This window comes from Rutidosis leptorrhynchoides, chromosome 6 (assembly GCF_046630445.1).
Source record: "Rutidosis leptorrhynchoides isolate AG116_Rl617_1_P2 chromosome 6, CSIRO_AGI_Rlap_v1, whole genome shotgun sequence".
Lineage (NCBI taxonomy): Eukaryota > Viridiplantae > Streptophyta > Magnoliopsida > Asterales > Asteraceae > Rutidosis > Rutidosis leptorrhynchoides.
In genome coordinates, this window is record NC_092338.1 from 348,817,393 (window position 1) to 348,843,416 (window position 26,024).

A 26,024-nucleotide genomic window follows, 5' to 3' on the forward strand; every position below is an offset into this window, starting at 1 on the left:
CCCGTCAACCAGCAATGTGTATGCGCAAGACCCATCAGCGTTAGTATATAAACGTGAGCACGTCAAGCGGCAATGTTCGTACGTAAGCTCAACACAATGACTGTAGTACACGTGAGCCCCACACGTAGCAGTGTGGACACGTGTCATCAGTGTGTCACGTAAGCCTAGCACAAACAATATTAGATGGCTTGGCCCAACTCCCAACGTTGGCAAAAGCCCAATAAGGAATGACATGTCAGCATAGTGAGGTCCATGGACAACACAACCCCAAGTGTTTGTCTATAAATATGCTACTGTTATTGCCAAGACAATACACATGATAAGACACATCACAATGAGTGAGACCTGATACTTTCTCTCTCTATAAATATTCGCTCACAACTCACTTATCAACTCGGTCACTCGCTTCATATCCGAGTCGAATACATCTAGAGTAGCTGTACGCCACCCCTTCAAGATCCTCATTTACAACTGGTTATTCACGGTATCCGGTGAAATGTCCCGTTCATATTGATTATAAACGTTCCATATTAATTGATTTCGTCACGAGGTTTTGAACTCTATATGAGACGTTTTTCAAAGACTCCATTCATTTTTAAAACAACCATAACCTTTATTTTATCGATAAAGGTTTAAAAAGCATTACGTAGATTATCAAATAATTATAATCTAAAATATATCGTTTACACACGACCATTACATAATGGTTTACAATAAGAATATATTACATCAAAAATAAGTTTCTTGAATGCAGTTTTTACATAATATCATACAAGCATGGACTCCAAATCTTGTCCTTATTTTAGTATGCAACAACGGAAGCTCTTAATAATCACCTGAGAATAAACATGCTTAAAACGTCAACAAAAATGTTGGTGAGTTATAGGTTTAACTTATATATATTATCAAATCATAATAATAGACCACAAGATTTCATATTTCAATATACATCCCATACATAGAGATAAAATTCATTCATATGGTGAACACCTGATAACCGACATTAACAAGATGCATATAAGAATATCCCCTATCATTCCGGGAAATCCTTCGGACATGATATAAACGAATTCGAAGTACTAAAGCATCCGGTACTTTGGATGGGGTTCGTTAGGCCCAATAGATCTATCTTTAGGATTCGCGTCAATTAGTAGATCGGTTTACTAATTCTTAGGTAACCAAGAAAAAGGGGCATATTCGGCTTCGATCATTCACCCATATAATGTAGTTTCAATTACTTGTGTCTATTTCGTAAAATATTTATAAAACTGCATGTATTCTCATCCCAAAATATTAGATTTTAAAAGTGGGACTATAACTCACTTTCACAGATTTTTACTTCGTCGGGAAGTAAGACTTGGCCACTGGTCGATTCACGAACCTATAACAAATATGTACATATATATCAAAGTATGTTCAAAATATATTTACACCATTTTTAATACGTTTTAATGTTTTAAGTTTATTAAGTCAGCTGTCCTCGTTAGTAACCTACAACTAGTTGTCCACAATTAGATGTACAGAAATAAATCGATATATATTATCTTGAATCAATCCACGACCCAGTATATACACGTCTCAGGCTAGATCACAACTCAAAGTATATATATTTTTGGAATCAACCTCAACCCTGTATAGCTAACTCCAACATTACTGCATATAGAGTGTCTATGGTTGTTCCAAATAATATATATACATGGGTCGATATGATATGTCAAAACATTTGCATACGTGTCTATGGTATCCCAAGATTATATTAGAATACATGTATAATACAATATAAGTTAGCTAGGATATGATTTGTATTGAATTGTTACAATATTTCCCGTAGCTACAACAATCAAAAAATATCTAATCTTGTTTTACCCATAACTTCTTCGTTTTAAATCCGATTTGAGTGAATCAAATTGCTATGGTTTCATATTGAACTCTATTTTATGAATCTAAACATAAAAAGTATAGGTTTATAGTCGGAAAAATAAGTTACAAGTCATTTTTGTAAAGGTAGTCATTTCAGTCGAAAGAACGACGTCTAGATGACCATTTTGGAAAACATACTTCCACTTTGAGTTTAACCCTGATTTTTGGATATAGTTTCATGTTCATAAGAAAAATCATTTTCCCAGAAGAACAACTTTTAAATCAAGGTTTATCATAGTTTTTAATTAACTAACCCAAAACAGCCCGCGGTGTTACTACGACGGCGTATATCCGGTTTTACGGTGTTTTTCATGTTTTCAGGTTTTAAATCATTAAGTTAGCATATCATATAGATATAGAACATGTGTTTATTTGATTTTAAAAGTCAAGTTAGAAGGATTAACTTTTGTTTGCGAACAAGTTTAGAATTAACTAAACTATGTTCTAGTGATTACATGTTCAAATCTTCGAATAAGATAGTTTTATATGTATGAATCGAATGATGTTATGAACATCATTACTACCTCAAGTTTAGTAGGTAAACCTACTGGAAGTGACAAGAAATGATCTAGCTTCAAAGGATCTTGGATGGCTTGAAAATTCTTGAAGTAGAATCATGACACGAAAACAAGTTCAAGTAAGATTATCACTCGAATTAAGATAGTTATAGTTATAGGAATTGAATCAAAGTTTGTATATGAGTATTACCTTGATTTGGAATGATATCTTACTGTAAACAACAATGATTTCTTGAGGTTGGATGATCACTTTACAAGATTGGAAGTGAGCTAGTAAACTTGGAAGTATTCTTGATTTTATGAAACTAGAACTTGTAGAATTTATGAAGAACACTTAGAACTTGAAGATGGAATTTGAGAGAGATCAATTAGATGAAGAAAATTAAAGAATGAAAGTGTTTTTAGGTATTTTTGGTCGTTGGTATATGGATTAGATATAAAGGATATGTAATTTTGTTTTCATGTAAATAAGTCATGAATGATTACTAATATTTTTGTAATTTAATGAGATATTTCATGCTAGTTGCCAAATGATGGTTCCCACATGTGTTAGGTGACTCACATGGGCTGCTAAGAGCTGATCATTGGAGTGTATATACCAATAGTACATACATCTAAAAGATGTGTATTGTACAAGTACGAATACGGGTGCACGAGTAGAATTGTTGATGAAACTGAACGAGGATGTAATTGTAAGCATTTTTGTTAAGTAGAAGTATTTTGATAAGTGTCTTGAAGTCTTTAAAAAGTGTATGAATACATATTAAAACACTACATGTATATACATTTTAACTGAGTCGTTAAGTCATCGTTAGTCGTTACATGTAAATGTTGATTTGAAACCTTTAAGTTAACGATCTTGCTAAATGTTGTTAACCCAATGTTTATTATATCTAATGAGATGTTAAATTATTATATTATCATGATATTATGATATATTAATATATCTTAATATGATATATATACATTTAAATGTCGTTACAACGATAATCGTTACATATATGTCTCGTTTCGAAATCCTTAAGTTAGTAGTCTTGTTTTTACATATGTAGTTCATTGTTAATATACATAATGACATGTTTACTTATCATTTATCATGATTAAACATAGTGTAACAATATCTTAATATGATTCATATGTAATTAGTAAGATGTTGTTATAACGATAATCGTTATATATATCGTTTCGAGTTTCTTAATTCAATAAACACAATTTTATGTATATAACTCATTGTTAAAATACCTAATGAGATACTTACTTATCATAATATCATGTTAATTATATATATAATCATATATATGTCATCATATAGTTTTTACAAGTTTTAGCGTTCGTGAATCACCGGTCAACTTGGGTGGTCAATTGTCTATATGAAACCTATTTCAATTAATCAAGTCTTAACAAGTTTGATTGCTTAACATGTTGGAAACACTTAATCATGTAAATATCAATTTCATTTAATATATATAAACATGAAAAAGTTCGGGTCACTACATCCGGAACGGAGTACGAACACTAATCGTCAACATCTCACCCAAATCAATCTCCGCACTCAAGATTATTGACGGGAGCCGTCTCGTTAACGACTGGCAGAAATACGCTTAATCACTTGTCTTGTCTTGTCTTGTTTCGTTGAGTATGTCGTTCCGTTTTTGGTATAGGTTTTGTATATTGTTTGTGGGGTTTTGTGTTTCGAATTTGACGAGGCTCCGTTGTACTTTACCTTTAGTGTATGTTTTATGCTTGTTCGTATTTTAGTTTCGAGGCTCGCCTAGTTTCGCGTATTTGGCTAATTCATTTTCTAAGTTTTGATTCTCGCCTAGTTTTAGGTATTTGGCTCATTCATTGTGGATGGGTTTTGTTTTATACTACCTCCGTCCCACCAGAAGTGTCCACTTTGATTTTTGACAGTCTTTATTTGTCAACTTTGACTATAAATATTTATGTTCGTGTTATATAATATTTGATGAAAATTATATGAATGGATTGAGTTTTAATTGTGTTTTCATTGATATAACTTTCATTAAATATTACTCCCTCCGTCCCAATTTAATAGTCCACAGACAAAAGGGCACACAGTTTTAGGAAATCTCACTAACTTCATTTATCCACCAATGAAATATTTTCTCTCTTCAGATCCACCAATCAAATATCCTCTTTCATTTCTATTTATAGAAGTGGACTATTAATTTGGGATATCTCAAAATGGAAAAACAGGACTATCTAATTGGGACGGAGGTAGTATATAACACCAACAAAAATATTTAAAGTCAAAGTTCAATAAGGAAGACTGGAAAAAGTTAAAGTGGACACTTCTGGTGAGATGGAGGGAGTAAAATTTTTGCTTTTTTTGGAAAATTAAATTGTAAAATTAAATGCACATTTTCCGTAATATATAGGTTTTCAAATCACATACGGAGTAATAAAGAACAATCTCACCCACAACTATTCCAAATGCGCTGTCTTGTTAACAGCTGCGATCATTATTAACGAGTCAACTGTAAACCAACACAGCAACCTGAAGTTGACAAACACTTCAAACTATAATCGTATATAATTAATTTTAATTATTATTAATTTATTATTATAATTACTGAGTCTCACAAGTCACAACCGTGTTTTGGGAGTCCTGTTTCTTTGATTTATTTTCGATAAATTCGAGATACTAAAACCCCATGTTAATTTTGGGATCCTTCTTGAATTCATAAACTTATTTATATACTTTTGTCTCCTATTCATCATCCAAAATCATTCCTTTTTTTGAGATGATCAATTTACTGTCCTCGTATAAGTTAGAAACCCCTTTAATCACCTCCTAAAAAAGGTTAAACCTTTTGTGTTTTCTTTTTTATCTGAAGAAACCCAACTTGTAAGTTCTGGTTCTTGATTACTATTTGATTTTGTATTGTGGAAAATATTCATTGATGTTGAATTTCTAATTACACACATGGGTTGTGATGGTTTTTTGGAATGGGTATGCTGATTCTTGTTGAAATGTTCTTTTTTAACTCAATATATCTAATTTTGATGTTGTAATTGTAAAGCTTTTTGGTGCTACAATTGAAGGGGAATAAGTTTATTATTATTGTCTTTTAATTCATTGCCAATTATTACAGTTTTACTCTTTATTATTTTGTTGTGATAAATAGATATGGAATATATGAAAATATGGCATTATGAATTGAGAATTAATCTGTGTTTAACCAGAACTAGCAATTTTCTTAAAAACTTGATTGTATTCATTTAATTCTTGGATTATATGCCATTTTGAGCAATACCCTTTTGGGAATTAAGTGAAATTTGCAATCTTTTTCACATGGGTATATTAAAAAACATCAAATTTGTACACAGTTGGTTATTCTTTTGTATTTTTACACTGTCAGATTTCATGGGATCATTATAAATGTTGGGTAATGTTAAGCAAAACATGTTCTGTTATTGTAGTAGTTCATGCTTATGATGATCATAATATATGAATGTTCTCTATTGATCTCATTGTCTAATTGGATCTTAGCAGAATTAAGTTGAAAGACTCAAAAATGGAGGGAAAAGAAAACATCTGTGAGTACCGAGCTCGACTGGACAAAACGCTCATGTGTCATGATCTGTCTAATGTTGAATCTCTCAAGACCCTTGTTAAAAATCAAATGTCAAATTCAACCGAAAGTGAAGGTCAATTTTATATACTTTTTATGTCTTATATTTTGGCAGTTGATGATATAACATTGTCTAAGCTTTTAACCGTTGATGTTTAAAAAAGTTAATAACTAATTGCAAGAATTTATATTATGCAGAGTATAGTGACAATTTAGTTCAAAAAAGAACCAGAGAAGTAGCTAATTTTATTAGCATGCTTAGAAGTGCTTCTGGTAAATCTGTTGAAGGATCAAGATCGAACGAAATACCACATGAAGGTTGGAAGGTACATCATACGAGTATTTATATATATTTTCTTGATTCTTCTAATATCTTGTGTTGGAGGTGGTTTTATTTGTTTCATCCATTTAACGTTTCAATTTTCGAATTTTGTAGTTATCTTATAATAGTGCTTATGCGTGCCATCTTGTTTTTGACAGATAAAACACGATAATCAAGATTGTCGTGTTATGTATAAGGAAGGACCCGAAGGAACTCCGTTTCATAATTTACTTGTTGAAGGATATGTAGATGGTCCTCTCGATGTTTGTAAGTTTGATTCAAGGCATTTCATATATTTGTTCATGCGTGTTTTATTCAAAATATACGTTTGAATGCAGGCATGTGCATATCATGGGAGGCAGAACTTTACCAGAAATGGTATAGACATTCTCTAAAGTTATCGCCTTTTTGCAGTATATTCTTTTATGGTGCAGCGAAACACACTTTTTTTTTTTTTTTCCAAAAGTATTGTGAATTTTACTAATGTTTGTTGTGAATTTGTTTCTTGTTAGGTGGCCACAGTTTAATATACCTGCATTTAAGGTTATCTCTTCAGAATGTGTGAAGAATATCAGAATAGGCGAACAAATATCTTTAGTCAGGTTTGTTCTATTTCTAAACTATAAAAACGTTGTATACGGTGGTTAATTGGTTATTCATGGATGTTAATTATTTTAATTTCTACGTATGTGGAAGAAAGGATGAAGATTTCATGGCCGATATCAGCAAGAGAAGCACTAATCCATTATGTTTCACTTGACTACATCCAAGATGATCTCATTATAGTTCTTTTGAACTCGGTAATATTAATGTATCACGCATGTGAAATGTCTAAAATACCCTTAATTTACGACAACTGTGTAAATCTTTTGGGCACATACCAAAATAGTCATTTTGTTTTTATTGGCAGATATCTGAAACAGAGAACATCGATAAAAGTACTCATGGGTTCACAAAAGATGGTATACCTCGTGAAGAAAACGTGACGAGGATTGATGTCGTTGGAGGCCTTGCTTTACAAAAAGTGAGCGCCAACAGAAGCTATTTTAGGTGAATAGTTGTTTTTGATATCGTAAATTTTCTTTACTTGTTTCTTATGTTGGTTCTGTGTTGGTAACAATTTGAAACGATCATGATAAGTCTGATATTAGATGGTCTTAATTGTTTCTAATGGATCAAATCTTGAAATATGGGGTTAGTATCGAAATGTTATGATATACTACTCTTTTCTTTTTTATAAGATTTTTTTATTTGATGAAGAATTTTAGGCAATTATAGAAATTTTCACGTTGTGCAGGGCAATTGCGAACATGGATGTAAAACTCGATTTTATTCCTCCAGCGATTATAAACTTTGTTTCAAGGCAAATTATAGGTAGCGGCTTCAAGCTCTATAAGAAGGTGTAGTTCCAAATCATTTCAAAACAAAAAGCATGAATACATATACAGTAATACATTTGACTTTGAAAGTCAAATAATTTATTCTGAACTTCATTACTATAAAACTATATAATAACTGCTCCATGAGATAAATGTCAATGTTAGATGATTGAAAACTCTTTATCATCTTGGTTTTTAATACAGCCTAGTTTTTACCTCATACAGTAATTTAAACTAAATCAAATTTCATATTGATTATACCTTATGACTACAGAAAGTGGCATCTGTAACAGAAGGCGATGAAGATTTCAGCAAGGTATTGAAGGAGCCATTTTACGCCCGAATTCGCGAGACATTTTACTCGGAAAATAATGTACCAAACGGTTTCTTGAAACAAGAAGACAACAAGATTAATCACGAAGTCTTGGAACAAAAAGAAATCAAGATTGTTGATGAGGTTACGAAACAAGAAACGGTCAATGCGGGTCAACTTGAAGAAGTCAATGATCACAGATTAGTTAGTGAAATTGAGGAGATTGACGAAAATGGACGGTCAGATGAGGATGATAATACTAGCAACATATCATTAGTGGTTGGTAAAAAGGAAATTATTATAAGTCCTGAGGTGAATCAAGCTTTAGGAACATTGGAAACGGTTATTTCTATCTTTCGGGAATTTGCGTTTAATCCTCGATCGTTGTCTCTTTCGCGGTTTGTCAATAACGTGTTCGCTGATCTTGAAGAAAACAAATTAGACGGTTCTAGACGTTTTGTAACCGAGTTGCCTATGAGGAACTCACATGAATCAAGTAACAGTTTTTCGGGTCATAGCTCCAGGTACATAACATAAATTTTTAAAAGGTCAAGTCTCTATTATCTTTATTGTATGTATTCGATGATTTGATCATCATGTAACCTGCTTTTTTGCTGATGTGGCAGCCTTATAAGTTGTCATATCATCGAAACAGGTGTCACATCACCGGTTTACAAGATTTAAGATATTACATACACATACAAAACACACTAATTGATACTTTGATACAGTAAAGTTTGGATCTTTACAACAAAAAGATTGTGTAAAGTTCAATCAGATAGAATTTATCTCAAATTTGTAAACTTGTGTCCAATTTAGAGATAGGTGTCACATAGTGTTTCTTGCTGTTTTTTCATCTCAGGTATAAAGATCGTGAATTAGGTTCGGCATCACGAGAAGATGAGACCTCAAGCTCACATAAAACTCACAGGAGCTCCTTCTCTTTTGTCGTAAACGAGGCCATAACTTCAACATTTGCAGAAAATGGCATCATAAAAAGCGAGGTTAACAACACAAATGAAAGTCATTTGACTAAGAAAAAGATGAAAAAACTAAGATTTTGTTGCGCCAGCTTCACTTCTGGGCGGGTCAATGCTTAGATTATTATCTAATTTTTATACAGGATTGATACACACATTCGATCTTAGAATGTACAGTACAGGTGCAGATGACAATTTGGGTCTCTATACATACATACATTCTATAAATAAAAGCGCAGTAGGATCGGATAATCGGATGTTAATTGTTATCACAAGTTGTTCTTATAGGCCGAGAATTTATGTTTGTAATGAGTTTCAGGGAGGCAATATGATGTAAAGTTTGTAAAAGAGATACTTTTGAGATGCAATTTATATATTTATAGTCATTTATATTCTTTCAGTTTTATTTTTCTCTGAAGAAACTGCAAATGATCGAGTTTGGTGATATGGAATACCATTTTGCTTTGAACAAGATTGAATGAATTCTTTAATTTGGTTAGGTTGGTTTCTAAAAAGTTCGTTTATACAACAACATTTGATGTTACATGTCTCATAATTTAAGAGAACAGATTGATTATTTGACACATAAAGCTAGTACCGAGTGTTCAATGACATTGATGACGTGTGTATTATTAATACTCACGGGTCATTTTTAATAACTCATGTTCATGTTCACCCTTGATGCACCTCCATATTATTTAAGCTCCGTTTAGCTCGCAGAATGTGAAAGGATTCCAATAGAATTGGATTCAAATTCCATCTATGCTTATGTTTGGTCCGCGGAAAGTGAAGGAATGAAATTCAATTCCATTTCTTTTTTCTGTTTGGTTGACCAATGAAATAAAATTTGTTTCCTTCAAATTTCATAAAGTGAAGGAATTCAATTCTTTGATTTATTGAATGGAATTTTTAATGCCTTCAACTAAGTAATTACAGTTACGTTTTGCGTTTTAGTTTTCAGTTCGGATTTCAGTACTCAGTTTCGTTTTCAATTTTCAGTTATTACGTTTCAGCTTTCAGTTTCGTGTTTCAATTTTCAGTTTCGCGTTTCAGTTTACTTAAATAAGCCTTTTCAAAATCAATCTTGAATAACATCATCTTCCGTTTATTTCTTTGCATACTTGCTATAATCTCACTCAGCATAAGCGGGCGGTCTAAAGTTTGTCTTCCTTTTACAAAGGCCGATTCTTCCGGGAATCACTCTACACACAAGATATAAACAAGAGATGGAGAGAACCTCTTCTCCTCTCATCAATATTCGGGGAGACTCGGCAAAGGTCTATCACAACCAAACCGCCCTCTTTCCACCCTCGATGAGAACTATCTCGACGGGTTAATACGGCCACCCGGAGTGTAAAGAGGTGGTATCCCAACAAGTTGTACTCAAGTCGAATATGCTTGATTAGACATAACACTACAGATAAAATGAAATGAAAATGTTTACAAAGTTCACAAGATATTATCAAGATTTGGCGACTCGTTGGTAAACTGGGTTATAACGGGTCAAAATGAGTTTAGGTATAAAGGAATTATTGATAACTTCAAATGGTTTGAAAGAGTTAACCCCAGATTAAATATGTACGCAGATGGGTTGAAATTTCTTTATTCTAACTTATTAAGTAGTACAATTATATATTTCTTCATCCGTCTTGATTTAGTTATTAGAAAGTTTAAGAAATATAATCAATAAGTTGTATATTTTATTTTTTTTACTTTACTATATTTACGCTATATTTTTTATTTATTTTTTTTTCTAATACCTTTTACCTATTTTTTTTTCTTTGTTTATTGTTAATTATTATTATTAGCATGTATCTGTTTGTAAGGCTGGTCAATTTCTAAACATATCAAAAATGATACATGACAAATAATTTGGGGTGTAAACAAGCCGGCTCTGACCCGAGCTTGAGCTCGGCTAGCTCGAGCTAGGCTCGATTAAATTTCATAAAGCTCGAGCTCGAGCTCAACTCCGTTCGAGCCTTTAAGTTCGAGCTCGGCTCGTCTGATATTTTACAAGGTCGAGTTTAGCTTGAGCTCGACTCGTTAATTGCACATTCCTATTTTTATTTATATTATTTAATTTTATTGTGTTATATATTTATTGTTTTTGTAAGTTATCAATATATAATAAAATTTATTATTATTTGTTTAGGGGAGGTGATCCTCACACACTACTTTTTAATCCATGTACACCTAATTATATATTTTACCCTTTATATATATATATATATATATATATATATATATATATATATATATATATATATATATAATATAATATAAGTTCAACTCTATAGGGGCATAATTGTAAGTTTTTGAGACAAAAGTGTACATTGATCAAAAAGTGATGTTTGAGAATCAACTCATGTTGTTTGAGAAATACTATTGATTTAATAATAATTATTAAAAAATGATATTTGGGTGTATATAAACGAAATGCTCGTTTAGGCTCGAGATATGAAGTTCGAGTTCGGCCTCATTTACTAAAGAAACTTTAAAATAAGTTCAAACTCAAGTCCAAGCTCAATTAGATTCAGATCGAATCGAGTTTTTAACGAGAAGAGTAAAATTCGAGTAGTTCGACTAATTTAAACCCTACATATATCGTGTTCCTCAAATAGGGAACTTTTTCCCTAAAAAGAACAACAAACTACACATGGTTTAAGCTAAATCTTTCTGAAAAAGATGAGGAGAAACCAACTTATTACAACACCATTATCAACCTTCATACGAAAAACCCTAAACCCGAAATCCGTTTCAATAGAATCAATTCAAGAAAACATCACCCAATTTCAGATTCCCCCAAAGTTCTCTACTTTATCTGGGTTTAATCCCACCCAACAAATTAGGTTTCCGATAAACCCCCAAATACACTTCATATGGAATTCAAATTTATGTTCTTCAGTGTCTTCTAATGAAACCAACAGCTGCTGCTGGAATTGTAATAATCAAAGGCCGTTTCTGATTTGTGAATCTTGTGGAAGCATTCAACCTGCTGATCATTCAATTGATTACTTCAAGATTTTTGGTTTGTAAGTGTTTTACAAACCCTGTTTTCTGATCATTTGTTAGGGTTTCATTTTTATTTGTCATTTAAATTAAATTTATTACTACTTTATGTGTTTGTAATTGCTTATTATAATGTCCCCATATATATTTTAGGATTTTTCTAGGCAGTTGACAATTGTTAACTAAAGTGTTGTACACAATGGTTATATATATTTACTTTAGAGTGACGGTTGTTTAATTGTACAACACGTTTATTAACGGCCGCTGTCGTTAGAAATTTCAATATTTTTTAAAGTATGTTATGAAATAAGTAGATAAACGATTTTAAGCAATGTTTGTTATTGATTTATATGTATTAAAAATGAGCAATAAGCACATAAACATTTAAAATACTCTCACACACACAATGAGATGGTAATAGTTACTATGAATTTTAATATGACAGAGAGAGGAAGTTTGATATTGATGATGGAAGCTTGGAAGGAACTTATAAAAGTTGGCAAAAGAAACTGCATCCTGATTTGGTTCACACAAAATCTAAGGTATATAAAGCTTTAATTTTCGAATTTTTTGTTTTTGATAACTTCTTTTTAGTGTTGTTTTATATGTTGGTTGTTGTTGTTGTTGTTGTTATGTAGGAAGAAAGAGAGTATGCTGCTGAACAGTCAGCTAGGGTTATCGATGCTTATACTACATTACGAAAACCTTTGAAAAGAGCTATTTATGTAGTAAGTACACTGAATATTTTATAACCTTATCGTGACTTTTAGATTAGTTATAGGCTTAAAGCTTATTTCTCATAAAGATAAATACATTATAGGTCATTTGATGATTTCAATGTGTAGCATAACTTCTAGAAATGTGATAATGTGTATGTAACTGTGTGTAACTGAGATCTCATAACGTCATAAACACTTATGATAGATGTAACATTGCCGTAGGCCTGTAATCGAACCGAACAAACACGAATGAAGCATGTTTGTGTTAGTTCATTAAGGTTTATCGAACAACCGAATGAACAAGCCGGACAAACGAACGGATTTTCTTGTTCTTGTTTGTTCACAAAGAACACTAACGAACGAACATGAACGCAGACACATGAATATATAAATTAATGCATTTGTTCATTAGTATGTTTAAAGAACACAAACGAACACAAACAAACACACACACACACACACACACACACACACACACATATACATATTTAACAGTATGAAACGACCAAAATTTGACGCTTAATTCTGACAGATGAACAGGTTGTATAAGACATGATATTATCTCATAGTTAAATTATATCAAATTTAGATTAGAGTAAAATTAGATATACAAATTTGCATTGATTTAAGTAAACTAGTAGTAAACAAACGAGCTTAAATGAATGTTAACGAACATGTTATCAAACAACATAAACGGATGAACGTGATTGTATGCTTATACGAACGTAAATTTTTGTTTATGTTTGTTTGAATGAGCGAACATAAACAAACTTCCTTCCGAATGCTTGACAAATATTTCGTAGAATGGTTCGTTCGCTTATAGGCCTCCATGGCGGACTATATTCTCATATGATCTACTACAATAACCTAGATTTTTGTTTTTTAATTTTACTTTTCTTGTGATATAATTACTCCTAATTTTATAATTTTAGGTTCTTTTTTCTCTCTTTTATTTCCTTGTATTATATAATTTGTTGATTGTTGATCGGTGTTGTATCCCTTTATTTGTTGTTCGTTCAAATTAATTGAATTGAAATGGCTCTAATTTTTAAACTTCTTCCTGCATTCTTAGATGAGTCTTGAAGGTATAGAGGTAGATGAAGAACAAACTGTCTCAGAACCAGAGTTGTTGGGAGAGGTACCATATTCTACTTTTCGTTTTTTTAGGAAAAAAAAAAAAATCTTTATTTTGCATTTTATAGGTCAAGTCAACGAAACTCATGTAGTGAAATATCCAAAAGTAACACTGTCTCCTTGTAGATTATGGAAATTAGGGAAGCCGTGGAAGAAGCCAACGACTCTCAAGCATTAAATAAAATCCACTCTGAGGTAAGATTACAAATAATTTGTGTGAATTGTTAATACTTCGATAATTTTTAACTAATTACTGAATGGTTAAACACAATTACCGCTGTATTTTATTGCAGATGGAGGTAAAACTGAGACGTTGGTTTGACTCCTTTGCAAATGCTTTTAAAAGTAAAGAATATGATGAAGCGTTAAAAGCAATCCAGAGGATGACTTACTATCATCGTGTGAATGAAGAGATTGTTAAGAAGCTCTAAAATATGTATTCTTTCTAGTTCTTTATTTATCGATGAATGGGCAAATAAGTTGCTGGCTTTTGGGACTTGGTCTTAGACTAGTTTTGTTACCCAGTGACATGAAACTTGTATAACATCATATTCTTTTGTTATATTGATTTCTTGAGGCCTATTAAAAGGCAAGAAAATAACATGAATGTTGTTGTATGAATTTATAAGATCTGAAAGTTGCATGGAATTTCAAGTACTTGGTCAGGGACATTTGGGTCTTAATGCTCTCTATGACTGCTTTTAGTTAGATCGGGCATCGAACCAACCTAACCAGACCCATTTGATTCAAGCCACCTTTTTGGTATCAGGTGTTATGTTAATCATCTTAATGTCTACTAATCATTAGGGGACACTTGTGTCCACCAATTGAAGTCAAAGTCAAAGGTTTTAGTCAACTTTTATGTGGTCAATCATGACTCTTTGAGATGCACAGGTGATTTTTCTTGAATGAAGGTTTTTTTATTTTACAAAATTACTTAAAAGGTCCCTGTGCCAACACATTTTTGCTTATTTTGTCCCTTCCAATTTATAATTGCAGAAGCAATCCTTAAAGTGAGTATTTTATTCTTCAATACATCCTTAGCCTTAACAAAAGTTAATTGTCTGTTAAGTTGAATATGTGAGTGATAATTGTGGTCCTTTTTTGGTTGTTTTTACTAGAAATAAATGAAAACCTGCTTGAAGTTTTTTTTTTTCTTTCATCCAGCTAGACTCCTGGATCATGGGTAGAAAATGTTGGTGGTGTGAACATGAGCGACTGCAACGTTCCGAAAAACAAAACGCTTTTATTGATTGGCCCTAAAAAGGATCTTGTAAAAGTAGTCTCATAAACAGGATATCAAAGGTGTTTGAAGATTACGAGTTTGCGCCAGAAAGTGCCCAAGTTACAAGTACTCATAAACAAAAGCATCAAATCTTTTAATTTAGCGGAAGATATTTAAAATGTGCTTCTAAGAACAAATCTTTTTCTTTGGTTGCTTTTGTTCGATGTATTTCGTATATTTTTGGGTGTTTGATTGGTTAATATGTTTGTATTTTCTTTTTCGAGATGTTAGGGAGGCTCGCTATAGATAGTTTTATGTTTAGTTGGTTGCTTTCTAGGCGCGAGTCTTCCCGTTCTCCTCTAGTCATTTTGTATCTTCTGTTGAGAGCGTTTTCCTTTGGAAAACGACCTCGTTTCTATATGAGTTTTCGTTTTTTCGCAAAAAAATAAAAAAATAAAAACTAAACAAAACATTGTCATCAAAATTTCTGGCATCCCCTGTTTCTATATGTGTGTATTAACAGGGAAGAAAATAAGGAACAGGGAACAAAAGAAATTTCTTCACTTAAATAAACTATTACAATACTTTAATCTCTTAATTCCTAGAAACACATATTAAACTACTACACCATAATCTAATTAACATTTAACATTTAACATTAGCATAATATAAAAATACTAAAATACATGTAAAATCATAACTTGCATCCATGCAAACCTCACATGATCTCATGAACAACTGACCCGATTAACCCAACTTGAGGCCGAATAGTGGAGCAACAACAACAAAGCAAAGCAAATCTCGATGATGATGCCCACCACCCATATTTTAGCAACCATCCATAGTTCTTGATAACCATAGAGAAGGATGACTGATGCATGATATGACACCGCCATGGCAATTACTGAAAGCATTAGAGAGAAATGTCCAACACTCATTCGGGTTGGCAAACTCACTAGAAATTTATCCTCAGCAAAACACGGAGTTAGGAGGACGGATAAAAAAAGCTAAAAATGCTGTAACTGAAGCAAATAGTGAGATTGCTTCTGATACAGCAAATATGATGAAGGCAACGTCTTGATGGTTTCCATGGCCTGATACCTTGATTGCTGCTACAAACACGGTTCTTGCACTCAATGCAGCAGCAATCATGCATAATTTGGCTTTGGTGGCCTCGCTCATATTTGGTATTTCTTTGAAAATATTCTATTCTCTTCAGTAATGTATGTAGTAGGGAAGTGTGTTTGTTCATTTCCTATGGAATTAATCATAACTTATTTATTTTAGAAATAAGGTAGTTCTTTTACTAAAAAAACAGAACAAGATAAATGTTACTTTAGGCATATATAGAAACAATGGACGTACTACGCGTGCTTCATTTTATTCTCTGTAGTAAGAGAATTCAAAGAGAACAAGCCATTAAGAAGTCATGAAGCTTTTTCTACAATAGGTAATAATCAAGTGTATGTGAGGCTCTTTTTTCTTCCCAAAAATAGATTATGTTCCTTCTTTTTATTAATGGTCCATGTGTTGTGTTAACACATAGGGAGTATTTGCTTATTTCGCAGAAATTAAACAATCCTTAAAGTGAGTATTTATTCTCAATTTCATCCTTAGCTGTAACAAAAACTGCCAATTAACATAAATTCTCTTATGACAGTGTCTTCGATGATATGTGAAAGCTCATCAAGATAAAATCTCATCTTATGAAAGAAGGAAGATCAACTTGTGATATTTGTGGTGACCGGGCTTTTAATACTGAAATGTTTAGATAGTAATTTTGCAAATACGTTTGGTTTCTAGTATTTTTAGTTCACATTTCGTAGGCAAATTTAACTGCTACATTTGCACATTTATATTTATTTTTATTATAATTATAATTATAATTATTAATTATTAAATTAATTATAATTATATCAGAGTACATTATTCGGACAAATTTAACTGCTACATTTACACCTACAATTATCCCACGTGAAAACTTCTTGCATTTGATCTTTCTTTCATCTTAAAGATCTGTTTTAATTGTCTGTGAAATACTGAAATTTAACTGCAATTGTTTTGCGTGATGGTGAATTAGGGGATAGTTTGGGCTTGAAGACTCTTAAGGCCACTAAGGGGCCTGTGGGTATTGAGCATGTTGGGCCCAGAGTATTGGATTCGGGCTCTTGTATTTCAAAGAATAACATTGTTTCTTTGGCGGTAATTCAAAGCATGACGGTTCTTCGTCAAACAAGGATGCTAATTTCTTCGACCGGGCAAAAAGAGATCTCAAACATGTTTGGATAGAAGGGAAACTGATTAACTCGAGCACGATTTCAAAACCGAAACAAAAACAAAAGAATAAGCCTAGGGGCCGAAAGGTTCATTGAGAGGAGTTTAGAAATTTCAATGTCGAGGGGATTTGAAGTTGTTTGTCCTTTTGGTTGTGGATACATTGTTTTCGGTTTGTTTGTAGTCGGAGTTTTTATTGTTCTTTGTGTTGTGTTTCATTGTTTGGTCTTTAGTTTTTTGCGTCGATTTCGATGTTTTTTGTGTTTGTTGTAGTTGTGGTTTTTGTGGCTTTTGTTTGTTTGGCCTCGATGGCTTGTGTTGTATTTGTTTCGAGGTTTCATTTTTTCGATGATTGTCCATGTTATAAAAATTCTACTTTTTGAAAAAAAAAAAAAATGGGTCATCTTCACTGTTAAAATCACATCAACAAATCTGAGTCTTTCTTTTTATTTTTTTGCTTGGGAAATTAGCATAAAATCTTTTGATTAGCAGGAGATATCTAAAACGTGATTTTTAGAACAAAACATTGTCATCAAAATTTCTGTCATCCCCTGTTTCTCAAATGATCTCGAGTTAAGAGGACTATACAATTCTCCTAAAATTTATGCATAGTTGATCATGGGTTAGATCAGGAAAAAAACAACCAATCTCTAAAGTCAATTGACGAATTTCATACCACTTGACATAAAAATTACAGTGGTTAAAGCTAAAAGACAATATAGAATGCCTACATGATAATTTAGAAATTTTTGCTCAGTTGGTCCCTCTATTATACCCCAAATCGCTGGTTTGGTCCCTCAGTTTTTAATTTGGCAATCAGAGTCCCTTTATTATTTTAATTTTGCAATTGGAGTCTTCCGTCTAACGGACATCCAAATCGAACGTTAACTCCCATCACGTGAGTTACACGTGATGGGTAATATCGGAATTAATTTTAATTCTTGGTACTGAATAAACCCAAACGGGTATGGTCCCCCACTTTTATCCACCGATTTTCACACTCATCCCTCCAAATAGTGTTAACCACGAAGTAAAACCTAAAAGCAAAATTGATTATCAATGGATGATTCAATGGATGATTCATGGACTATTCGTACATCAGAAACTGATCAAAAGGCTATCGACCAATTATACGGTATGTTTTATGCACCCAAAGCTCATAATTCTGTGGAACCCTAAATATTGTTTTGTTAACCCTAATCATCAGTGAGCATAAAGCATATCGTGCTGTGAGAAAGGCAACAAAGATGATTCAAGGGGATTATAAATCTCAGTATGCTGAGCTCAGAGATTATGTTTGTGAATTAAAGAGAGGTAATGTTGATACTACTGTTAAGTTTGAGGTTGAGCCAGGAACCCTAAAGTCTGAAACTAGGGTTTTCAAGAGAATTTACATTTGTTTGGGACCATTGAAGAAGGGTTTTAAAGCAATAGGTAGAGATCTACTTGGGTTGGATGGTGCTTTTATGAAACAACCTGCAACTGGTTGTATTTTGAGTGCTGTAGGGGTTGATTCAAACAATGGCATATATCCTGTAGCATATGCCATTGTTGAACAAGAGTGTGGTTCATCCTGGACTTGGTTCTTAGAGTGCTTGGGTCAAGATCTTGACTTGTCTACCAATTCTAACTTTACTTTTATCAGTGACAGGCAAAAGGTAAAAATTACTTGTTTAATTCATATTTAATTTAATTACATTACATTTGTTAATGGTTAGTTACTTTAACTTTTATTGTTTTATGCTGTTAGGGTTTAATACAAGCTGTTACAAATGTGTTTCCTTGTGCTGAGCATAGACATTGCCTTAGACATATTCATGGGAATATGAAAGGGGATTTCAGGGGTGTTGCTTATAAGAATCACTTGTGGAGATGTGCTAGTGTAACAACAGTTCCTGAGTTTGAGCAGGCTATGCAACAATTGAAGGAGTTTGATAATGAAGCTTTTGTTTGGTTAGCTAAAATTCCTGCCCATCAGTGGGCAAGGAGTCATTTTACAGGAAGGGCTGTATCAGATGTGTTGCTCAGTAACATGTGTGAGTGTTTCAACAGATGGTTAGTTGATGCACGTGACAAACCCATAGTTACAGCTTTAGAATACATCCGAGAGTATTGCATGAAGAGAATTGTTAATGTAAAGAAAAACATTTCCAAGACTAATGGCCCTTTAACACCTGCAGCCACCAAATTGTTTGAGAAAATCAAATCTGAGGCTCACCAGTGTACTGTCTTATGGGGTGGAGATCAAAGGTACCAAGTGAGTGGAAAAGTTAATCAATATGTTGTGGATATGGAGACTAGATCATGTGCTTGTAGAAAGTGGGAACTAACAGGGATACCTTGTAAGCATGCAATTGCAGTGTTTTATAACATGAGTGAAAATGGTTTGGAAACTGGTGAACCAGAAACATGGGTTCATCCAGTGTATTTGTTAGATACATGGATCAAAACTTACCAATACACCATTGAGCCATTGAATGGGAGAAGCTTATGGCCAAAGGCAGAAGGCATGTTCACTCTGGTATCACCAAAGACTATTTCCACACCTGGTCGTCCAAAAAAGAAAAGAAGGTTGTCCAAAAATGAAGTTGATGTCATTGGTGATAGTGGTAAACTTAGCTCAAAAGGTATGCTCATTTTATTTATTAATTACATCTAGTACCATTTCAATTAATATGGTATTTATTTTGTTAATATTTATAGGCAAGCTAAAGAAGTGTGGCACATGTGGTACTTATGGACACAATAAGAGTACTTGTACAGGTGAGAAGAAAAGAAGTGGGAATGTGGATAACAAGTGGACAAAAAAGACAGTGAAAGTTAAGCTATCTCCTTCAAAGAAGACAATGGTAGTTGGAAAAGGGAAGAAGAAGAAGTGAATGTTGGTGGTGGTTTGTGTTTTAATCATGTGTTTTATGTCTACTTAAAACTTGTTATGTGACTTGGTACAATGTTTGTATTTTATTAAGGTGTGTTGTTGTCTTTTGGTAAGTTTAAGCACATTTGGTAACTGGTACTACGTACTTATGTTGACTTTTGGAATCTATGACATTTGGTAATGCTTGTATGTTTGTCATTTCACTTTAGTTACAATGTATTGTCTGTATGTTTGTCATTTCACTTTAGTTACAATGTATTGTCTTGTGTTTTTGGTTACACTGTATGACTTTGGTTACAATTTATTGTCTACACTTGGAGTCATTGTCTTGTGTTGTAAGGTTACTGATACAGATATAAAACAGATGCAAAATTTAACAAAACAAGCTTCATTCCATTACCATTACCATTTTACAAAGTACATCATACATACACCACAATTTCAATGACTAAAAAAATAAATACCAAACACAATCCAGCTAAATATACACATCATCTTCCAATTCGTCTCTCTTTTTTCTGCATCTTTGAGCTTTTCATCCACTTCCATTTTGGCATTCATAAGTGTAGCTAGGGCATTGATTGTATTTGGAGGATCATACCAAGCAAAGAAGTCGCACCTAGTGATCTGAGCAACAACATAAACAGGAAATGCTAACATCTTGTTAATTATTTCATAAAATTCGAAACAACATAAACAATCTTACCTTTTTTTCACATGTATAGAATCGACGTCCAGGGTTAGATTCAGTGCCAGATATTCGAATTACACAAGGTCGACCACACCAGCATTCCATTGTTATCGATTTGTAGCTCCAATTTCTGATTAATACGTTATGTAAATGAATTAGGGTTTCAAGTGAGAAGAGAGTGAAAAGCGGAGGATGAAAGTGGGGACCTTACCCGTTGGCGTTATTAAATACCAAAAAAAAAAATTTAATTCCGATAATACCCATCACGTGTAACTCACATGATGAGAGTTAACGTTCGATTTGGATGTCCAGTTGACGGAGGGACTCCAATTGCAAAATTAAAATAATAAAGGGACTCTGATTGCCAAATTAAAAACTGAGGGACCAAACCAGCGATTTGGGGTATAATAGAGGGACCAACTGAGCAAAAAAGTCTGATAATTTAAGTAACATTATTTTATTTTATTTGTAACGAGTAACCCTCCTCTGAAAGAGCACATTGGCTCCGTCATAGCATGTAAACCTCGGACATCGGGAACACAAGCGTCATCCCGCTGCCGGGTAAAGTACCTTCCACTGTAAATCCATAATTCGGTTGATTTGGCTTTGTCAAAATCGAACCCGAGACCTACACCTTCACTAGATTTTTTGGTGGCCACTTGAGCTATGCTCAAGTGGTTGCAAAGTTCAAGTGGTTGCAACCGTATGTTATGTTAACAGGCTCTTTTAACTCAAATATAAAGTGTATTACGAGTAATCAACAAGGAGGAAAATAAGGAACAGAGAACAAAAGAAACTACTTCACTTAAATATACTATTACAATTCGTTAACCTCTTAATTAAAACCTAGAAACACATATCAAACTACTACACCGGCCATGATCTAATTATTGTTACATTATAAGTTAGACCCAAACCAATCGGGTTGGGCCTAACTTAACATTAGCATAATATAAAAATAAAATACATATAAAATCATAACTTGCATCCCATGCAAACCTCACATGATCATGAACAACTGACCCGATTAACTCAACTTTGGCGGAATAGTGAAGCAACAATGACGCACATCGGGATGAAAAAAACTACGCCCCATGCTGTAGCAAGCATCATTGAAGGATGAATGATGCATTATATGACACCATCATGGCAATTAGTGAGATCAGTAGGGAGAAATGTCCAACAAGCATTCGGGTTGGCAAACTCACTGGAAAATTATCCTCAGCAAAACGCGGAGTTAGGAGGACGGATAAAAAAGCTAAAAATGCCATATTTGAAGTAAACAGTGCGACCCCATCTGATACAGCAAATATGATGTAGGCAACGTCTTGATGGTTTGCACGGCCAGATACCTTGATTGCTGCTATAAACCTTGTTCTTGCAATCAATGCAGCAGCAGTGATACCTAATCTGGCATCGGGGGCCTCCCTCATATTAGGCATTTCTTTGAAAATATTGTATTCTCTTCAGTAATGTATGTAGGCAAGTGTGTTTGTTCACTTCCTATAGAATTAATCTACCTTATTAATCTTTGAAATAAAGTAATTTTTTTTTTTTTTTTTTCTAAATAAAACAGAACAAGATAAAAGTTATCTCAAGTAAATATAGAAAGAGTAGTACGTAGTAGCTATCACGAAGCTTTTTCTATATTAGATAATAACGTGTATGTGAGGCGTTTTTATTTTTTTTTCTTTTCCCAAAAATTGAGTATGTTCCTTCTTTTTATTATTCCTTCTTTTTATTACTACAACACTAAGGGATGGTCCAAAACAATTAGTTTAAAGTTGGATGAATTTTAGTTTGATAAGATTGATTGATTTTTAAAACGTATATATATTAATTTATTTATTTATTTATTTGTTTATTTTTTCTGGCAAAATAACGAAAACTTTTATAAAAACGGAAAACGTTTTTGAAAATAAAACGAATTTAACTAGATATACAAGAGAGAAATCCGATGAGACTCGTACCTAGAAAACAGCTATCATACTAATTATCTATACCGAGCCTCATCTAACTTACATCGAAACACTAACTAAACCAAAAACTAAACAAAACAATAAAAACGATCCATGAAGCCAAAAGTACGCTACGAAACATAAAACTAATAGAAAACGAACTCAAATATCCTTGATGAAAACGCCGAATTTTTTCGTTTCGGCGCCTTGAACTAACTTGTTCTTATGTTTTCGTTGATTCTTATTCTTAATCGGGATCTTGCTAGAATTAAAAGAATTAACTGTAACCAGTTCGCTCTCGGCCATACGCGTCAATAAACAATGACAAGTTCATTTAATTGATCTTATTTTTTTAAGAAGAGCTCTATACACAATAAACAATGACAAGTAGAGAGTAGTTTGATGTAAAAACATATGTGGATGGAATATATCACACGCTTTGTCACCCTTTTCTTTACACAATGTTGTACGCACTTAATGTGAGGAAATGGACAAATGGAAAACATTGTTTTATCTAACATATAAAAGAACTTGTATATGTCAGTTTTTTATACGTTTTAAATGATACCGAAAACTAACGGGGACAATAAATTAAAGCATTATTGTTTAATTTTATATCTGGATTTTGATATGGTGTGTTCATCATCGGTAAGCATATGATATAGTAAACCTACCAGACGAGTAAAATGAGTCAATTTCCATTTCATTACCACCCTAGCAAACACACCATAAGCTTTGTGAAATACTACGTAGCTATAAAAAATAGGAAAGGATGTGTTTCAATAAAACTTGAGCCACCTATTCTAATCCAACCTGTCCGAATGGCCCGCTTTAACTCTAAACCCGACGGTAATATTAGTTTCTCCTATCAATGAAAAGTAAGCTGCTAAAATGAATCCTTACAGCCCTTTGATGTTAAATCCCGCCTTTTTCCGTTTACTTTCCGTTTAATTATTTAAAGTCCGTTATATGATTATAACATCTTCCGTTAAAACGCGTTTTAAATTATCTCGTTTAGGTAATTCACGCACCCGCTTTGAAACTTGAGGGACTAACCTTGCCAAATGACAAAAAGTTTGACTAGGTCAACTAGTCAAACCCTTCTCCTCCACTCATCCATTCACCTCCCTTTTCTAACTTTTGATACTTCCATTTTCTCTCAACTCACTCAACAAGATTCATCATCTATTCAAGATCTAGCAAGCATCAATTCAAACAAATTACATATTTGGAATCCTTGCATCTTCCTCTTCAAATCCATACCAATTTTATTGCATTTGGGTAATTTTTTAAAAACACTAGATTTTGTGTTCTTGATGTTTTTAACTTATAGAAGTGTTAATTAGTGTCTATGGCTCAAGTCTAACATGAATATATGATTTGGATGCTTGTTCTTGTCATTTTGATGTAATTAGCTTAAACTTGAAATGAGCGTGCTTAATCTTGAGTTTTGGTGGATCATATGTTGTTAGATGTTAAAAGTGCATGTATTAAATGTGTTACTAGCATCAATAGCTTTAATTTGGTATGTAAGTTGACTTGGAAAAGCCTCATTAACATGATTAAGGATTTTATGATTGTTGGTTAGGGTTTGGTAGCCTTGAATGTGATTTTTGATGCATTAAAAGCCTTGCAATGTTGTTTGTAAGTGTTTAGTAGTATTGTATGTGTAATTACCTACGAAACAGCGTATTGTATGTGTGTAGTAAGTTTCCGAATCATCTTATGCGTTTTACGAACTTGAAACCTTGATAACGAGCTTTAAATGATCAATTGACAAGAATTCGATTATTTTAAATGATGTTTTGTTTGATGAGAAGTATTTAGTTGTATTCCTTGTTAAATTACCTTTTCAACGATATAAGATACGTGTTTTGAATGTTTACGGTTCATAAGTTATGGTTGTTTGAAGTTGGATTCGTTTAAGTGTTCAAAACTGCCAGACTTGCTGAACAGATACATGGAACGGCGCTCCAATACCTGGAGCGGCGCTCCAAATACTGCTGTCCAAAGTTTCACTTTTTTGTTTAATTCTAACTATGCTACGCACCTCCGATTAACATGAAACTTGTTCTAACATGCTCATATATGATTAAAAACTTCAGAAAAATAGTTCGGGACCCGACCCGAACGTGTTGACTTTTTCGTTGACTTTGACTTGACCAAAGTTGACTTTTGTCCAAACTTAACCAAATACTTATGCAATCATTCTAACATGCTTTTATACTTGTACCTTGCATGAAACTTGACAATTTGATTCACATGCTATAATAATCGAGTCGTAACGAGCCATAGGACTAATTGAACACTTTGACCAATCGTGTTTACCGTTATTGATACGACCTACTTGTTTAGGTCAAGACTAGCATTCGTTCTTGCACACGTTTACTTGTGAAGTACTTTTATACGCTTGCACTCAAGGTGAGATCATAGTCCCACCTTTTCAACAACTTTTACTTTTAAACTATGGGATGAGAAACATATACGTATCATACTTTTATGATTTGAACACAAGTACGAAAACAAACATTCCACAGTGAGTTAGAACAAAAAGCCTCAATTCAATTATCATTAGTTACACTTGCAGGGTGTAAACGTGAACTTATGTTATGTGATCACATTGGGCTTGACGAGCCCTCATTCGGACGGTTCGCTACCGTTAGCGGATGAAATATATTTTCGAGTATAGTGTATGTTCTATCACTACGTAACAAGGTACAAAACAATTAAGTCTTGATAATTGGGTGCTCGCGAACATACTTTTAGAATATAAACGATTTGGATAATCAACTATATTAAATCTTGTGGTTCAAAAACAACGTTACTATTACACCTATGATTTCACCAACGTTTTTCGTTGACAGTTTTCTATATGTTTTCTCAGGTCCTTGAACGCTAGGTGATACATGCTTCTGCACATTATTTTTGATACTTGCTTGGATGTCGAGTATACATGCATACGTGGAGCGTCTTTTGACTTAACTTAATTTGTGTCGCATGGGTTTCAATTGTACTTAAAACGTTGTAACATGTTTAGACTTGAACTACTTTGTAAACTTTGAAACATCTTTATAATTGAAATGAATGCGACATATTTTGGTCAAACGT

At 33.1% G+C, this 26,024-nt stretch overlaps 3 protein-coding genes across 5 annotated transcripts; all 3 read left to right on the top strand.

The window, feature by feature from the left end:
- Positions 1-4,878: 4,878 nt before the first annotated feature.
- On the top strand, positions 4,879-9,423 carry LOC139852180 (uncharacterized). Of its 3 annotated transcripts, none has more exons than XM_071841407.1 (11): positions 4,879-5,307; positions 5,953-6,110; positions 6,233-6,360; positions 6,515-6,623; positions 6,695-6,734; positions 6,869-6,958; positions 7,057-7,156; positions 7,267-7,406; positions 7,654-7,756; positions 8,010-8,572; positions 8,911-9,423. In XM_071841407.1, the coding sequence occupies exons 2-11, from the start codon at positions 5,978-5,980 to the stop codon at positions 9,146-9,148; spliced, it is 1,644 nt and encodes a 547-aa protein (XP_071697508.1). In that variant the 5' UTR covers positions 4,879-5,307; positions 5,953-5,977; the 3' UTR covers positions 9,149-9,423. The 3 variants fall into 3 exon arrangements, with proteins under 3 accessions (XP_071697508.1, XP_071697506.1, XP_071697507.1); XM_071841405.1 differs by having other exon boundaries at positions 5,956-6,110; XM_071841406.1 differs by lacking the exon at positions 4,879-5,307 and having other exon boundaries at positions 5,593-6,110.
- A 2,250-nt stretch (positions 9,424-11,673) lies between these two features.
- LOC139855599 (iron-sulfur cluster co-chaperone protein HscB homolog) lies at positions 11,674-14,547 on the top strand. The gene is made up of 6 exons (XM_071844838.1): positions 11,674-12,060; positions 12,483-12,579; positions 12,676-12,765; positions 13,829-13,894; positions 14,017-14,085; positions 14,184-14,547. The coding sequence occupies exons 1-6, from the start codon at positions 11,714-11,716 to the stop codon at positions 14,319-14,321; spliced, it is 807 nt and encodes a 268-aa protein (XP_071700939.1). The 5' UTR covers positions 11,674-11,713; the 3' UTR covers positions 14,322-14,547.
- Positions 14,548-18,596: 4,049 nt separating this feature from the next.
- On the top strand, positions 18,597-20,448 carry LOC139852735 (uncharacterized). Its single transcript, XM_071842066.1, has 3 exons — positions 18,597-19,047; positions 19,140-20,016; positions 20,093-20,448. Exons 1-3 carry the CDS (start codon positions 18,637-18,639, stop codon positions 20,266-20,268), a joined length of 1,464 nt encoding a protein of 487 aa, XP_071698167.1. The 5' UTR covers positions 18,597-18,636; the 3' UTR covers positions 20,269-20,448.
- Positions 20,449-26,024: the final 5,576 nt, after the last annotated feature.